This window comes from Schistocerca nitens, chromosome 2 (genome assembly GCF_023898315.1).
Source record: "Schistocerca nitens isolate TAMUIC-IGC-003100 chromosome 2, iqSchNite1.1, whole genome shotgun sequence".
Taxonomy (NCBI): domain Eukaryota; kingdom Metazoa; phylum Arthropoda; class Insecta; order Orthoptera; family Acrididae; genus Schistocerca; species Schistocerca nitens.
In genome coordinates, this window is record NC_064615.1 from 743,108,719 (window position 1) to 743,127,148 (window position 18,430).

Below are 18,430 nucleotides of genomic sequence, written 5' to 3' on the forward strand. Positions count from 1 at the left end.
TTTGTCCGGCGCGTCCATCGGGGTACGAGGGATAATCAGGTAGCCACCGGTGCCTTCATCTTGGCCTTCGAGGGTGATGTCTTACCCGAAAAGGTTAAGGTGATGGTTTACCATTGTGATGTGAAGCCATATATCCCTCCTCCGATGCGGTGTTTTAAATGCTGGAAGTTCGGGCACATGTCATCCCGCTGTACTTCCGGCATCACGTGTCGAGATTCTGGACGTCCTTCCCATCCCAATACTCCATGTGCCCCGCCTCCTATCTGTGTTAACTGCGGAGAACACCATTCCCCCTGCTCACCGGACTGTAGGATTTCCAGAAAGAAAGGAAGATAATGGAATATAAGACCCTGGACCGCCTGACCTACACCGAGGCAAGGCGGAAATATGAGCGGCTACATCCTGTGCCAATGACATCCACCTATGCCGCTGCTGCAACATCGGTTCGAACCTCTACCGTGTCGTCACCTACAGTTCGATCTCAGCTGTGTCAGAATTCACCGGCCCCCTTGGTTGTGGGGGCCACTTCACTCCCTGTTGCTCCTGCTCCATCTACTTCAGGAGCAACACTACCCCAAACATCGGGGACATCAGTTCCCCGTTCCCAGCCAGAGAAGCGTGAGCCTTCTTCTGCTCCTCTCGCCCGGAAGGGGTCCCTTGAGGCCCTCCCATCCCAGGCTTTGCCCAGTGCCAAAGCGGACACCCGCAAGTATCTCAAACAACCACCGGTCGCTGGTCGTAGGGCGTCACGGTCGTCTTCAGTCCCTGAGACTGACCCAGTGAGGCTCTCCCAGCCAGAACCACCGAAGGCACAGCGCGCAAAGCAGTCTAAGAAAAGGGCACCCAAGCATCCTAACATTGCGGTGGCACCTGTCCCGCAACCTTTCAACTCTGCATCCGAAGATGAGGTGGAGATTCTGGCGTCCGCTGAGGACCTGGATCTCGCCAGTCCCTCAGACGCAATGGATAGCTGTTGCACAGGTAGTGACTCAGTAGCAGCAGGGACCCAGGAGGCGTAATCTGCCTCCCCAGTCCCTTCACGCCTTTCCCATCCATGGACAGTATCATCCTCCAGTGAAACTGCAGCGGTTTCTTCCACCATCTAGCTGAGCTCCGCCAACTTATCAGCCTTCACCCTTTCTTCTGCATTGCTATTCAGGAAATTTGGTTTCCAGCAATGCGATCCCCCACCCTCCGTGGCTATCGGGGTTATTATAAGAACCGGGCAGCTTATGAAAGGGTGTCTGGTGGCGTCTGCATATATGTCCTTAACTCTCTTCACAGCGAGTCTGTCCCTCTACAAACACATTTAGAGGCTGTCGCTGTTCGGGTGTGGATGCCACAGGCTGTTACCGCCCGCAGTCTTTACCTTCCACCGGATGATGATGTCGCACAGCATGTCCTGGCTGCACTGATAGCCCAATTGCCGCCACCTTTCTTGTTACTGGGTGACTTCAACGCCCATAACCCTCTGTGGGGTGGGTCGGTGGCGACAGGTCTAGGCGCCACCATTGAGCATTTATTGGCACAGCTCGATCTTTCGCTTTTAAATGATGGTTCCTTCACACACTTCAGCGTGGCGCATGGCACGTACTCCGCCATCGACCTTTTGATCTGCAGCCCTAGCCTGTTACCGTCTGTCCAATGGAGAGTGCATGACGACCTGTGTGGTAGTGACCACTTTCCGATCTTTCTGTCACTGCCACAGCATCAGTCTTCTCTGTGCCCTTGCAGGTGGGCTATGAATAAGGCTGACTGGGACTTGTTTGCCTCCACTGCTGCTATTGAGCCTCTCTCTAGTGATGACATTGATGCGGTGGTTCAATCGGTCACCACCGGCATCGTTACTGCCGTCGAATCTGCCATTCCCCGTTCTTCTGGGTCCCCTTGGTGGCGGACTGTGCCTTGGTGATCGCCGGTGGGCGCTCCAGCATCAAAAGTGACATCCCTCCATCGAACACCTTATCGCCTTCAAACAGCTGCGTGCACGAGCCCGCCGCCTTATCCGCCAACGCAAGTATGTTTCCACCATTGGCCTCCATGTCTCTCCATCGCAGGTCTGGGCCAAGATTCGATGCCTCTATGGCTATCGAACCCCTGTCAGCGTCCTAGCGCTCTCACTGAATGAAGCAGTTTGTACTGACTCAGACGTCATTGCAAACCGCTTGGCAAAGCATTTTGCTCTGAGTTCCGCTTCTGCCAATTACCCCCTGGCCTTCCGCTCCATTAAAGAGCGGATGGAACGTCAGAGCTTTTCCTTTCACCCAACATCCAGAATCGTACAATGTACCATTCAGTGAGTGGGAATTTCGCAGTGCCCTAGCTGCTTGCCCTGATACTGCTCCTGGGCCAGATCGCATCCACTGCCAGATACTGAAACGCCTTTCAGAGGACTGCCAGCGATGGCTCCTCGACCTTTACAACTGTCTCCGGGTCGAGGGTGAGTTTCCGTCGCAGTGGCGGGAAAGTATTGTTATCCACATTCTGAAACCTGGCAAGCACCCTTTGGAGGTGGACAGCTACCGTTCCATTAGCCTCACCAACGTTCTTTGCAAGTTGCTTGAACGGGCTTGAATTGGGTACTGGAGTCTCGGGGCCTTCTGGCTTCATCTCAGGGTGGGTTCCGTAAAGGCCGCTCTGCCGCCGACAATCTGGTGAGCCTGGAGTCAGCCATCCGTACTGCCTTTGCCCGCCGTCAGCACCTGGTTGCTGTCTTTTTCAACATGCGGAAGGCGTACGATACGACATGGCGTCATCACATCCTTTCTACGCTTCATGGGTGGGGTCTTCGGGGCCCTCTGCCGATCTTTATCCGAAATTTTCTGTTGTATCATACCTTCCGTGTGCAAGTCGCGGCCTCCCATAGTTCCTCCCAAGTCCAGGAGAACGGTGTGCCACAGGGATCTGTTTTAAGTGTCTACCTGTTTTTAATAGCCATTAACGGGCTCGCTGCGGCGGTGGGAACGTCTGTCTCAGCGTCCTTGTATGCTGACAACTTCTGCCTTTACTACAGCTCTATTGGCATTGCAGCTGCTGAACGTCAGCTACAGGGCGCTATCTGTAAGGCGCAGTCTTGGGCTGTAGCTCATGGGTTCCAGTTTTCGGCAGCCAAGACCTGCATTATGTATTTCTGCCGGCGACGCACTGTCCACCCGGAGCCGCAGCTTTATACTGACAGCGAACTTCTTGCAGTGGTGGAGTCGCATAGGTTTTTGGGGGTGGTTTTTGATGCCCGGTTGACTTGGCTGCCTCATATCCTGCAGCTTAAACAGATGTGTTGGCGGCATCTAAATGCTCTGTGATGCTTGAGCCACACCTGCTGGGGCGCCGACCGATCTACCCTGTTGCGGCTCTACCAGGCGTTAATCCAGTCCCGTCTGGATTATGGGAGCCTGGCTTATGGCTCAGCATCCCCATCTGCGTTGCGAGTGCTGGACCCAATCCTCCACAGCGGGATACGCCTTGCCACTGGTGCCTTCCGGACCAGCCCTGTGGACAGCGTACTTGTGGAGGCAGGTGTCCCCCCACTGCGGTTACGACACCAACAATTACTGGCTGCTTATGCTGCCCATGTTTTTAGCTTTCCCGGGCATCCAAATTATTGTGTCCTGTTCCTGCAGTCAGTCGTCCATCTCCCAGAACGTCGGCCCCGGTCGGGTTGTCCGATCGCCGTCCGCGTCAAAGAGCTTCTCTCCGGGCTTGGGGTTTTCCCTGTTCCACCTCCATTCCGAGCCCCTCTGCATACACCCCCGTTGTGTGTGCCTCGCCCTTGCCTTCGGCTCGAAATGGCACAGGGCACGAAGGACTCAGTCCCTCCGGACGCCTTCTGCTGCCGCTTTTATTCCATCCTGGCCACGTATCAGGGGCTCTGGCGTTGTTTACACTGATGGCTCGATGGTTGCTGGTCGTGTCGGTTATGCTCTGACTCTAGGGGACCACTATGAACAACATTTATTGCCAGCTGGCTGCGGCGTGTTTACTGCTGAGCTGGTCGCCATCTTTCGTGCCCTAGAGTATATCCGCTCCTGCTCAGATGAGTCCTTCGTTATGTGTAGCGATTCCCTGAGCGGTTTACAAGCTCTCGACCAGTGTTTCCCTCGTTCTCGTCTGGTGATGTCTATCCATGAGTCCCTGCATACTCTTGCCCGTTGTGGTCGCTCTGTGGTCTTTGTGTGGACCACCGGTCGTGTCGGTATCCCGGGCAATGAACATGTTGACCGCCTGGCCAAACAGGCCACCAGTGAACCCACCCTGGACATTGGCCTTCTGGAGACTGATTTGCGAGCAGTCTTCCGCCGCAAAATTTTCGCACTATGGGACGCTGAATGGCGCGGTATGAGCACCCCCAACAAACTCCGTGCCGTCAAGGAGACAACGACTGTGTGGCGGTCATCCCTGCGAGCCACCCGCAGGGACTCAGTAGTCCTTTGCCGGCTCCGCATTGGCCACACCCGCTTAACACACAGCTTTCTAATGCGGCATGAGGACCCACCTCTATGTCGATGCAGGTCGGCTTTGACGGTGGTCCACATTTTGTTGGACTGCCCACTTTTAATTGTGCTCAGGCAGACGTTTGGGCTGCCTGATACGCTCCCTGCCCTTTTAACTGACGACAATGCTATGTCTAGCTTAGTTTTACGTTTTATTCGAGCAGGGGTTTTTTATCATTTGAGTGTTTATTTTTAATGTTGATTCTGGCTTTTGGCCTCCAATTTTGAACTGAGTTTTTAATGTGTTCTCGGTGGTTGGCTTTTCCTTTTTTTTCTCTGTGGTCGGCCAACCACCGTCACACTGTGTGTGATTTTAATTAGTTTTGTCTGATCTCTGTCGGAGTATTTCTTGTCCTTTGTCATCTGCCGTCTTTCCTGTTGTTTGTTTTTTATTCTCGTTGGGTGGTTTGTTTTTTGGAAAAAGGGACCGATGACTGTAGCAGTCTGGTCCCTTTCATCCCACAAACCAACCAACCATCCTTCATGTTCTTAACGTCCTCGATGTTTGCTCTCAGCTTTCTTGTACCCCTTGTATTGATTTTCATCATCTTTGTACTGGTGACATTCACTTTCAATCCAACAATCTTGGCTTCATATCCAAGGTCCTGCAGCTTTCCTTCCATGTCAGTATGGTTCTGCGAGAGGAGGCAGATGTTTCTTGAAAACACACGATCATCTAACCACTCAGTCCATCCTTATTGTATCCTTTCTTGTTCTCCCCCTACTCCTCCTCCTCCTCCTCTGCCACTTTTCTCATAACTTCATCCAGTACAAGTAAAAAGATAGATGGAGATAAAGAATCAAACTCTAGACTTAACGGGCAAGGGCTCCATAACTTTACCCTCATGAATGATTCAGCATTTTTAGTTATTTTAAGTCTCTGTGTTAACCTTTAGTATCTTTTCTGGTATTGTATACTACTTCATGGGTTTCAACATACGACTTGTTTTAATGAAGTCGAAGGCCTCTTCAAAGTCTAAAAAAAGACACTGAAGTCTAGTGATGCATACATTTGATTGTTTAATAAAGACTCCTAAGGGCGTTTCTTTGATCTGTACAAGAATGATTACTTCTAAAACTGGGTTGTTACTCTCTCATATGCAGTTCAACGTGCACCTTGATTCTATTAAGGATAATTTGTGCAAACACTTTGCTTGGAATAGTAAGGAAGCTGATTCCCCTCCAGTTATCGCAGTTGGTGATGGCTCCTTTTTCGGGCAGTTTGACGCGGAGCCCTTCTCTCCACTCCTGTGGCACACTCCTCAAATTGTAGTTCATCAAAAGAGGGTAAAGCTGATCAGTGGCTATGCCTGGGTCAGTAGTCAGAAGTCATGGAGCAGTGTTATCTGCTGCTGCGGCCTTTCCATTCTTTACTTGCTTGATTGCTAACTTAATCTCTTCCTTTGAAAGTGGCTCTGAACTAATTATATTTTCTGTCATTTCAGGATCACCTTCATGTTCGGGTTCCCTTTTATCATCATGTGCATTCAGCACCTCCGTGAAGTGTTCGCACCATCTACGTCTGCAACCGTACTCTGCAAATCACCTTGAGGTGCATAGCGATCTTGAAAGTTGTGTGTCATTGTTGGCAAGATGCCCTTGTTTGCTTATTACAGGTTGACTGTGGGTGACTTTCTTTTTGTCAAGGATCCTTGTGACATTGTAGAGCTCCTTCACGTCTCCAGCAGCAGTTGCTATCTGTACCTTCTCAGCCAATTCTGAGACCCACTTTGCGTGATTGGCTGTAACACTTTTTTTCGCCTTGATATAATCATCTTTATGTTCCTCCCATAGTTTAATTCTCCAGAGCCATGTCTTGTTACTGTTTAATTTTAGTTTTACTCCTGTCCATTGTCTGATACAATTTCAAATTGTTTCTGACATTTATTCCTTTCTTCTTGGGTTCCTCAAGCAAACAATTTTTCAGCTTTGACCTTCTCCCAGACTTCATTAATGTCCTCTTCATTATGACCTCTTCATCATCTGTGCAAAAGCCCTCGTACCAGCTTCTCAGTTACAGTTTGAACTCTTATCTGCTACTTTCATTTTTCAACTTCGCAACGTAAAATCTCCTCTTTTGAGTTGGAAACAATTTCTCTTAGTGGCATTCCCCATTGTAGTGTTATAGGCCCTTTGCTGTTCCTTATCTATATAAACAATTTGGGAGACAATCTGAGCAGCTGTCTTAGGTTGTTTGCAGATGATGCTGTCGTTTATCAACTAATAAAGTCGTCAGAAGATCAAAACAAATTGCAAAACGATTGGGAAAAGATATCTGAATGGTGCGAAAATTGGCGGTTGACCCTAAATAACGAAAATGTGAGGTCATCCACATAAGTGCTAAAAGGAATTTGTTAAACTTCGATACACGACAAAATCAGTCTAATCTAAAAAGCCATAAATTCAACTAAATACCTACGTATTACAATTACAAATAACTTAAATTGGAACGAACACACAGAAAATGTTGCCGGGGCAAGGCTGACCAAAGACTGCATTTTATTGGTAGGACACTTAGAAAAAGTAACCGATCTACTAAGGAGGCTGCCTACCCTAGGCTTGTCCATCCTCTTTTAGAATAATGCTGCAGATAGGACTGACGGAGTACATCGAGAAAGTTCAAAGAAGGGCAGCACGTTTTGTATTATTGCGAAATATGGGAGTGTGTGTCACAGAAATGATACGGGATTTGGGCTGGACATCATTAAAATAGAGGCGTTTTTTGTTGCAATGCAGTATTCTCATGAAATTCCAATCACCAATTTTCTCCTCAAAATGTGAAAATATTTTATTGACACTGAACTACAGAGGGAGAAACAATCACCACGATAAAGTAAGGGAAATCAGAGCTTGTACAGAAAGATATAGGTGTTCATTCTTTCCGTGTGCTATACGAGATTGAAATAATTGTGAGGTTGGTTCAATGAACCCTCTGCCAGGTACTTAAATGTGATTTGCAGAGTATCCATGTAGATGTAGAAGTATCTTGATGCAAACATGTGCAGACACAAGACAGTGGTCACTGCCTGTCTGCTCCCCTTTGGTTTCTAATGTCTGAGAGATTTTCTCCTCTTTTTTTCCCCCTAAAATGGTCAATTTGATTTTGAGTGTAACAATTTGGAGACATGCAAGATATTTTATCACATTCTTTATGAGGGAAGATGACCCACCAATAATTAGACCATTATTAGGCCAGAAATCCACAAAAAGTTCTCCATTATTCATGTTGTCCACACCATATCATCTCGTCACTTCATTCAGTGCAAGAGTGTCTGCACCCACCTTTACATTGAAATCATCATCGTAATTAAAATGTCTTTGCTGCATGTGTTCTGGACTGTTTTCTGGAGTTCTGCATAGACGTTGGCTTTAAACTCTTCAATAGTTTCTTCATTTCTTTTTCCTAAGAGCAGTCCCAATCCCTCAAAGAAGGATCATCATTATTTGGATTTTCAAAACACAGGAAAATACGCGCAGTCAAGGTCTCCAGTTCTCCAAATTCATTCTATTTACAAAGGTTGTTATTAGGTCTGCCTCCCCCCTGTGGGTCCGGGGTAAGAATAGGCCCGAGGTATTCCTGCCTGTTGTAAGGGGCGACTAAAAGGAGTTTCAACCGTTTCGGCCTTCCATGTGATGGTCCCCCTTGGGGTTTGACCTCCATTTTTCAAAATTCTACAGAAGTACGAGCCTTTTGGGGAAGGACACCTTACGTGATGTACCACTGGTCCTAAGTGCACTAAGACCTTGGCACTCAGCATTGCACCGGCGTTGTAACCATACCCACTATTCCTCAAATTGGGCCTAAACGCCTGATGGGTTGTCCAAGTTATGCCCATAGTGCATCTCCATCTGCACCAGCGATCATGATGGACTTTCCATGGCACCAGAAATCCAGCACGGTAGCCAGCCCGTTGTGGTGGGGTCGTCATGTACCCTCTAGGTTGTAGCCCCCTGACAACACAGGGATCGTACTGCCGATACCTGAGCTGCACCCTCCCCACGTCGGCCAAGGAGTAGATGCCCGTCTCCTTGGGGCATCAGGACTCCCGGCAATGGTCATCCTGTCAGGTGGCCCTTGCTGCGGCTGGGTGGCGCCCGTGGGGAGAGCCCCTGGTCGGAGTGGGTGGTATCGGGGCGCACGTTTCGCAGATGAAACGTCAACACGTATCAGGTCGCTCTGCGGCCGAGTCTTTCAAAAGAAAAGGTACCGTTTCTAGTTCTGGTTCTCCTGCCCTTTCCCCCTTGGCCACTCCATGGGAGGAGGGACAGGCCCGCCGGCTTGGGGTGAAGTACTTCCCCCGCTATTTGGTCTGTTCTCGAACCGATGGGGGGACATTCGCCACCTCCAAGCCCATGTTCTTTGTTCAGCACATTGAGGACATCTTCGGGGAAATCGAGACTCTCAGCAAGATGTGTTCAGGGTCCGTTCTTATCAAGACCACCTCCGCCACACAGTCGGCGGCACTCCAGGCGTGCAACCGCCTAGGGGACATCCCAGTATCCATTGTCCCACATCTGGCACAAAATAGAACGCAGGGGGTTATTTTTCATCGTGACCTCCTGCTACAATCTGATGAGGAGCTCAGGGCCAACCTGGAGCGCCGAGGCGTGCATTTCGTCCGGCGAGTCCAGCGCGGCCCCAAAGACCGTCGCATCGACACCGGGGCCTTTATCCTCGCCTTCGAGGGGGACGTTCTCCCGGAGAAGGTAAAGGTGATGTGCTACCGGTGTGACGTGCGACCTTATGTCCCGCCTCCTATGCGCTGTTTTAGGTGTTTGCGCTTTGGGCACATGTCGTCGTGGTGTGAGGCTGAGCCCCTTTGTGGCGATTGTGGACGTCCTCTTCGTGAGGAACATACATGCACCCCACCACCTCGGTGCATTAATTGTCCTGGCGTCCACTCGCCTAGATCCTCAGACTGCCCCGCATATCAGAAGGAGAAGAAGATACAAGAAATCAAAACTTTGGATCGGCTCTCTTATTCTGAGGCCAGGAAGAAGTATGACCGCCTCCATCCCGTGCCATTGACCACTTCGTTTGCCTCAGTTGTGTCCACTCCTTCCGCGGTATCCTCACCCCTATCCTGTCCCCCCTCCGCCTCCTCCGCCCATCAGGGGGCTCTGCCTCCGCCTCCCAAATCCCTCCCTTCCAAATCCTCCTCCCTCATGGCCCCCACCCCCTCTGCCCCAGGGGCCACCCTTCCTCCTCCTCCTGCCCCCACGCCACCTGAGAAGCGATCCTCTTCTCTGGCGTCCATCGGGGAAACGTTCCGGACCCCAGCTTCCGAGGTCCGGCGTTCCAAAACGGACCCCGCGCGTGAGGACCTTCTTCGGGTCCAGCCCACCATCCCTGTGCCTCCTCGGCCTTCCAAGAAGGCCTCCAAGAAGAAGTCTCTATCCCCCTCTCCACCCCGGCGCGTTTCGTCTGACGCTCCATCCGTGAGTCGCTGCTCCCGGCTGTCCTCAGTTTCGCCGGGACGCTCTGCTGCCAGGCGCTCAGCTGGCCTTTCGTCGGCAAACGATGCTGCCCCTCCTACACAACCAGGGACAGCGGCCGCAGCTGGCGACGTGTCGATGGAACCGGATCCGCCTCCCGTCGGTTGTAGCGTTGTTCCCTCACAACCTTGCCCTCCGCGGCCGTCGAGGTGACCAGCTCTTCCCCCGTCTCGTTCCCCCAACTTTTTGACTAGCGATGGCGTTGTTTCATTGGAACATAAGAGGTATTCGATCTAATCGGGAGGAATTACAACCGCTCCTCCGCCTGCACTGTCCGCTCGTCCTTGGTCACCAGGAAACCAAGTTGCGCCCGACTGACCGTATTGCCTTTACCCACTATACCTCAGAGCGGTATGACCTCACCCCTGTGGACGGTGTCCCAGCTCATGGTGGGTTCATGTTGCTCGTTCGGGACGATGTCTATTACCATCCCATCCCATTGACCACCCCCCTCCAAGCAATAGCTGTCCGCATTACTCTTTCTGCTTTTACTTTTTCAGTTTGTACCATCTACACTCCACCGTCATCTGCTGTTAGTCGGGCTGACATGATGCACCTGATCGTTCAGCTTCCCCCGCCGTTTTTATTGTTTGGCGACTTCAATGCCCATCATCCCCTTTGGGGCTCTCCTGCATCCTGTCAAAGAGGCTCACTCTTGGCGGATGTCTTCAACCATCTCAATCTTGTCTGCCTCAATACTGGTGCCCCGACTTTCCTCTCGGACTCTACTCATACCTACTCCCACTTGGACCTCTCGATCTGTTCTACCACTCTTGCCCGTCGGTTCGAGTGGTATGTCCTTTCTGACACCTATTCGAGCGACCACTTCCCCTGTGTCGTTAGTCTCCTGCACCACACCCCATCCCCACGTCCTTCGAGCTGGAACATACTGATAGCTGACTGGGGACTTTACTCCTCCCTGGCGACCTTTCCGGACCACGATTTTCCCAGTTGTGACAGTCAGGTCGAATACCTCACAGCTGTTATCATCAATGCTGCCGAACGTTCCATTCCTCGTACTACTTCTTCTTCACGTCGCGTTTCCGTCCCCTGGTGGAACGAGGCTTGTAGGGACGCTATCCGTGCTCGACGACGTGCTTTACGCACCTTTCGCCGCCATCCTACATTGGCGAATTGTATTGAATACAAACGACTCCGAGCGCAATGCCGTAGAGTCATCAAAGACAGCAAAAAAGCTTGTTGGGCCTCTTTCACCAGCTCCTTTAACAGTTTTACTCCCTCTTCCGTCGTTTGGGGTAGCCTGCGCCGGCTGTCGGGCATTAAGGCCCACTCCTCGGTACCTGGCCTGACCTCAGGTAATGAGGTTGATCCTGTGGCTGTCTCCAACACCTTTGGCCCCTTTTTCGCGGAGGTTTCAAGCTCCGCCCATTACCATCCTGCCTTCCTTCCCAGGAAAGAGGCAGAAGAGGCTCGGCGACCTTCCTTCCACTCGCTGAATCTGGAAACTTATAATGCCCCCTTTACTATGCGGGAACTCGAACGTGTGCTTGCACTGTCCCGGTCCTCTGCTCCGGGGCCAGATGCCATTCACGTTCAGATGCTGGCACACCTTTCTCGGGCGGGCAAAAGCTTCCTTCTTCGTACCTACAATCGCGTCTGGACCGAAGGTCAAGTCCCCATGCGTTGGCGTGACACCGTTGTTGTTCCTATACCCAAACCCGGGAAGGATAGACACCTTCCTTCTAGTTACCGCCCCATTTCTCTTACAAGCTGTGTCTGTAAGGTGATGGAGCGCATGGTTAATGCTCGGTTAGTCTGGATTCTTGAATCTCGACGGCTACTTACTAATGTCCAATGCGGCTTTCGTCGCCGCCGCTCCGCTGTTGACCACCTTGTGACCTTGTCGACATTCATCATGAACAACTTTTTGCGAAGGCGCCCAACGGTAGCCGTGTTCTTCAACTTGGAGAAGGCTTATGATACCTGTTGGAGAGGAGGTATCCTCCGCACTATGCACAGGTGGGGCCTACGCGGTCGCCTGCCCCTTTTTATTGATTCCTTTTTAACGGATCGAAAGTTTAGGGTACGTGTGGGTTCCGTATTGTCCAACGTCTTCCTCCAGGAGAACGGAGTGCCTCAGGGCTCCGTCTTGAGCGTAGCCCTTTTAGCCATCGCGATCAATCCAATTATGGATTGCATTCCACCTAATGTCTCAGGCTCTCTCTTTGTCGATGACTTCGCGATCTACTGCAGTGCCCAGAGAACATGCCTCCTGGAGCGCTGCCTTCAGCGTTGTCTAGACAGCCTCTACTCATGGAGCGTGGCAAACGGCTTCCGGTTCTCTGAAGAGAAGACGGTTTGTATCAACTTTTGGCGATATAAAGCGTTCCTTCCGCCATCCTTACATCTCGGTCCCGTTGTTCTCCCATTCGTGGACACAACTAAGTTTCTAGGGCTCACGTTGGACAGGAAACTGTGTTGGTCTCCACATGTCTCTTATTTGGCGGCCCGTTGTACACGTTCCCTTAATGTCCTCAGAGTTCTTAGCGGTTCATCTTGGGGAGCGGATCGCACTGTCCTGCTTCGCTTGTATCGGTCCATAGTGCGATCGAAGCTGGATTATGGGAGCTTTGTCTACTCGTCCGCTCGGCCATCCCTCTTACGCCAGCTCAACTCCATCCACCATCGGGGGATACGTCTTGCGACCGGAGCCTTCTACACTAGTCCTGTCGAGAGTCTTTATGAAGAAGCTGCCGAGTTACCATTGACCTACTGGCGTGACGTACTGCTGTGTCGGTATGTCTGCCGGCTGTTGTCTATGCCCGACCACCCCTCTTACAAGTCCTCCTTCGCCGATTCTCTCAACCGTCAGTACGGGTTGTGTGTGTCTGCCCTGCTGCCCCCCCGGAGTCCGCTTCCGTCGCCTGCTTCGACAATTGGATTTTGCCCTCCCTACCACCTTCAGAGAGGGTGAGAGCCCGACACCACCTTGGCTCCAGGCTCCGGTTCATATTTATCTCGACCTCAGCTCACTCCCGAAGGAGGGTACTCCGGCTGCAGTGTATTGCTCATGGTTTGTCGAACTTCGTGCTCGACTTGCCGGTCACACCTTTATTTACACCGATGGCTCCAAAATTGACAATGGTGTCGGCTGTGCCTTTGTCGTTGGGGCCGCCACCTTTAAATACCGGCTCCTCAACCAATGTTCCAGCTTTACGGCCGAGCTTTTTGCTCTCCATCAGGCCGTTCAGTATGCCCGCCGCCACCGCCATTCATCGTATGTACTCTGCTCTGACTCACTCAGTGCTCTTCAGAGCCTTGGAGCTCCCTATCCGGTCCATCCCTTGATTCAACGGATACAGCAGTCCCTCCATTCTTTCGCTGATAATGGTGGTTCTGTCAGCTTTCTGTGGGTTCCCGGACATGTAGGAGTGCCTGGGAATGAGGCTGCGGATGCTGCAGCCAAGGCTGCAGTCTTCCTGCCTCGGCCAGCCTCCCATTGTGTCCCGTCATCTGACGTTCGTGGGGATGTATGTAAGAGGCTTGTGTCGTTGTGGTGGGATGCTTGGTCATCCCTCCAAGGAAACAAGCTCCGGGCAGTAAAACGGCTCCCAACTGCTTGGACAACATCCTCCCGACCATCTCGGCGCGAGGAGGTCCTTCTGACAAGGTTGCGGATTGGGCATTGCCGGTTTAGCCACCGCTACCTGCTCTCCGGTGACCCAGCCCCGCAGTGCCCTTGTGGTCAGGCATTAACAGTGCGCCATGTTTTATTGTCGTGTCCCCGTTTTAGTAAATTTCGTGTTGTCCTGTCCCTGCCATCTACTTTACCAGATGTTTTAGCTGATGACGCTCGAGCAGCTGCTCGTATTCTGTGTTTTATAACTTTAACTGGCTTGTCCAAAGACCTTTAACCTTTTTACTTATTTTATCTGCATCTTTGTCAGGTCCTTCTGGTGTCCCCCCCATCCCCTTGAGTTTTACCAGATTCCATGTGCTCTCACAACAGTGACTGGGCGCTAACGACCTCAGCAGTTGAGCGCCCTTAAACCCCCCCCCCCCCCCAAAAAAAAAAAAAAAAAAAAAAAAAAAAAAAAAAATTAGGTCTGCCTGGCTGCTTCTTAGTTTCTTTAATACTCTCTTTATCAGAAAAGTTCCAGGACAGGTTTTTTTGTGTCTGTGTTGCAGTACTAAAAAGGAACAAATTTTTTTTCATGTTACCTGAATGTGTGCGTCCTTGAAATGGACTGGGCCGTGTTTCCTTAAGAACTCACTGGGTGGCAGGGCTATGTTTAGTAAAAGACTGTTTGGATACTTGGCACATTATCCATGGTGACACAATTGATGCTGCTTGTGAGCAAAGCCTGAACAATAAGTTCTGTGTTAAACTCAGGAAAAGGACAAAGATTAAGCAAGCATATGCAGACAAGACACTTCCAAGAAGTCTGCTTTTCGAGTGGCACACAATGTTTTGTGAAGGTAGGGATTCAGTGCAAGTTGATTCCAGATATCAGATGATGTATTATATAAGAACAACTTTGAATCATAATGTATGTCATAAGATTTTAGACGAAGATTTAAGGAAACGTAATGCAAAACTCATCCCTCACGCACTAACAGATAAACAGAAAGAGGAAATAAATAGAATTTTTGCTGAAGTACTGGATAGAGCCAGACATGATCCCTCATTTCTGTCAAAACTTTTTGCTGGGGATGAAAGGTATGACTCTCACACGAAGCGTCAGAGTGCTGAATAGCGGAGTCCTGGCTCACCAGCCTTGAAAAAAATGTCAAATGACAACCATAGAGAACAAAAACAATGTTGATAACAGTGTTTGATAGTAAAGGATTAGGTCTCCAAGACTATTTTCCTCCAGCTCAAGCAGTGAACCCGTGAACCAAACTGTTTACATTGAAATCTTGAAACATTTACGACAAGCAATTAGGTGTCACCACCCTGATTTGTGGTGTTCTCAGGACTGGTTCGTACTGCACGACAGTGCAAGGCCCCATATGGGTTATCTGTTACCAAGTATCTGGCCACACATTGTTATTGTCATCTCACATCAGCCATACTTGCTTGATCTTTCATGCCTTGACATTTTTTCCTGTTTTCGCGAGTGAAAAGGCAAATGAAAAGAAAGCTTCGTCAGGATATCGCAGACATCCAGTAAGCTGTGACAAATGATTTTTTCAAACATTGCAGTTGAAAATTTCTCTACTTGCTTCCAATATCTCCAGAAACATTGGCAAGAGTGTGTATAGATATCCAAGGGGACTACTTCGATAGTTGCTTGGGTCATTAGCTGTTAAGTCCAATTTTCTATTTTTTTAAAAAAACCAGTCCAGGAACTTTTCTGACAAAGGGGATGTATTGATTTTAAGCAGTTATGGGCTATTGGATACATAGATTTTAAGCAGTTATGGGCTATTAGCATACAATAGTCGATTGCCATGGTGAGCTGCAACCACTGAGTGTTGGCATTAGCTCCCAACCAAGGTGTTATAGGGGAAGGAATGTTATTTCCTAAAATTCCATTTGTGTGGTTGGGTTATACTGCCATTTCTTGATCGTCATAGCCTTGTCTGTGGTAATGGAGTGTGTCACTGGAAGGTGAGGTTGACATTTGCATAAGAGAGGCTGTCTACGTCGCATCACTGTACCGTACGCCCCGAATGAATGAATGAATGACAGAAATGATAATTATCGGTGTATAGTGCCATTGTTTCTTAGTGAGCAAAAAGGCAGAAGGTTACAAACAGACTCTTGTTATGAATTGTATCTCTCTCTCTCTCTCTCTCTCTCTCTCTCTCCAGATGCTTATGCAAATGTTGCAGTGTCTGACTGACATTTCATAAAATTGTCTCATCTTTTTTGGTGTCCGAAATAATTACCATATATTAAAGGATTTATATGGTCATGGTTTTCATTTAGTTTTGTATATATCTTTTATACATCAAAGAGAATAAATGTAAAATGAGAAGCCATACTGGTTTCTAGTTATACTAGTTCAAACTTGCATTGACCATGAAAGTAAGATAAATTTTTGTAACTCTTTCTGTAATAATGAGTAAGTGTGATAATGCAGACACTTTAATCTGCCAGTCAGCTATGAGAGTAAGCAAACGAGAACTTGTACCGCTACAGGAAGAGGAGTGGTGCAGGAAAGAAATCCCACCTCCCTCTTGCAGGGCTGACAGCCTGCATCCTAGCCTGTGCTTCTGCGAAAGCAGAACTGACACCAGTCATAATGAATGCTGAGCATTTTTCCATTACTGGTATCAGTACTCAAACCCATGATTGACCTGGAGTAGCCACTGCATTCATTTCAAAATAACAACGATCACCACAAAAAAATCGGTCATGATTCCTGCAACTGCTTCATGAGGCTACTAATGCCATAAACAGTAGCACAGGCCAGACATTTACCAGTATCTTACGCAACCGTAGTTCAAAACACATTCTCCTAAAACTGCTACATCAAAATGTCTACCTATTCTGAGATGTGCTTTATAGTTTTACATTAGTATTTCAGTTTGTAATAAGCCCAACATCTTCAAAAATTCTGAAAAATAGCTGTTTTTTCAAAACAAAAATGAACTTCAGTGTTTATAGAAAAAGTTGCTTATGTATGTTTTGTAAAGCTTCAAAAATGTTAATGATTCGGAAGTATAAAGAACATAACATGTCTAAAGTGTTATTTGCAGGTATATTCACAGATTTGATGATGAGTTAGAACAAATAGAACTTAAAAGAACCATTGGTGGACATAGATCACGGCAGCATGCCAGCCGTGAGGATATAATTCGTATGACAATACTGAAAGATAGAGAGGATTATGAAACTGGAGGTATAGGTGAGTCTTACAACTAAACCTGTCCTAGCTGTTCTACTGGCTTTTCACATATATGATCCTGTTTATTATAATATGTAAAATGTTTTTCGTTGGTGATAACCTGCTTTAAGAAAGATTTGCAACATAATCTGCAAGCTATTTGTTACTGTCAAGATGAATACAGTGCAGTTTTCTTTCACCCAAATTCATTTGGAATTAGATTCCATATTAAATCTTTCTGTAAAGGAAAGTAGTTCTCAAACTGAATATGATCTGTGGATCACAGAACTAACTAATATGTAGATGTTTGTGGTAAGCTTTTTAATATGTAAGTGAAAAGTGCGGCTCACAAGTTGTGACATGGTAGTGAATAAAACAGTGACCGAAATATAGAATAAATTTCCTTCACTTCACATCTATGGTCACAATTTTTTTTGTCATCAGACTACCAGTTTGTCTAGAATGACCATCTTCAGATTTGCAGCAAAATATGAGAGAAAATACAAATACAATAGCAGATTGTCTACAGCTTAAAACAATAAAATAAACCATAATGAAAAGTACTGCTGACATACATGTGCATTTGTGCACTTCAAATATGAAGAGGCATATCTGCTTTATAAAAACACGTCCTAATGTACTGGAGCCATAGTGCCATCGTCAAATGTTAAACATGAAATCAGCACCAGCATTGTCAAATATGTGTAAATAACAGCATATGCAAGAGTCATCTTGTCAGCAGCACTACTGTTCAAAACAAACAACCGTACAGTAGCCACAAAACGTGTGTGTTAAAAGTTCACCAGGTGTCTACTGTAGGCATACACACATTCTTCAATGATTAATTGTACAACGTAAAATAAAGGGGAATACAATCACTTAAGTCTGTGAAGGGCTTATTAGGTGTAAGAGGAATTACAGTAATAAAAAGGGATAAATTAAAACATGACAGAAGTTAGATTGTTAAAAAGGGGAAGAATTAAGAGACAGTAATTGACATATACTCAAGTGCCAAGATTATAGATGATGACATAAATAATAAACCGCTTTCAGAGTGCACAGAATAATATAAAAATTATAAAACAGATAGCTAAAGAAGCCACAATGAAATAAAACAGACTGCCACACACAATCAGCGCCCTTTATTATTGCTAATGAAAGAAAACTGCATAGGCGAGAAGTAGTTAGAGGAACATGACTGCGAGGTACCCCTGTACCCTGCGGCACACCGTTGCAAGAAAAGAATGATAAAATCCCATACCAGTGCAAGAGAAAGATTACTTAGTTAATGAAATATATTATATAAACACAGAAGGAACAAGAAAACACAAGAGCTGTGTGGACAATGTAAGAAAATTAAGTAAATATGTAAGGCATTCTGTGCTGGGTGAAACCATCGGCAAGCTGTATAAAATGGAGGCATTCAGTGACTAAAGCAGAACATTGTCAAACAAAGCAAAGTAGGCGTTGGGCATGAAATCGCTCTGCCTATTAAGCAGTTTTGTTAATTATTTCTTTTTCGCTTTATAAATGTCAAGCTCCTCTAACAAATTAAGAATGCGGCCTTCTTCCACATACTTTTTTCAGTGTTCCCTATATAATGACCAGTTTCAGACAAATGCTGTCCCAAAGCAGTTTTGTTCCATG

At 48.0% G+C, this 18,430-nt stretch overlaps 1 protein-coding gene across 1 annotated transcript in view; it reads left to right on the top strand.

The window, feature by feature from the left end:
• Nucleotides 1–18,430, top strand: part of LOC126236963 (translation machinery-associated protein 16 homolog) — a 51,125-nt gene that overhangs the window by 19,746 nt on the left and 12,949 nt on the right. Inside the window, exon 4 of the mRNA XM_049946668.1 lies at nt 16,656–16,804. Coding sequence (XP_049802625.1) covers nt 16,656–16,804 — 149 coding nt within the window. The remainder of the gene's footprint in view (nt 1–16,655; nt 16,805–18,430) is intronic.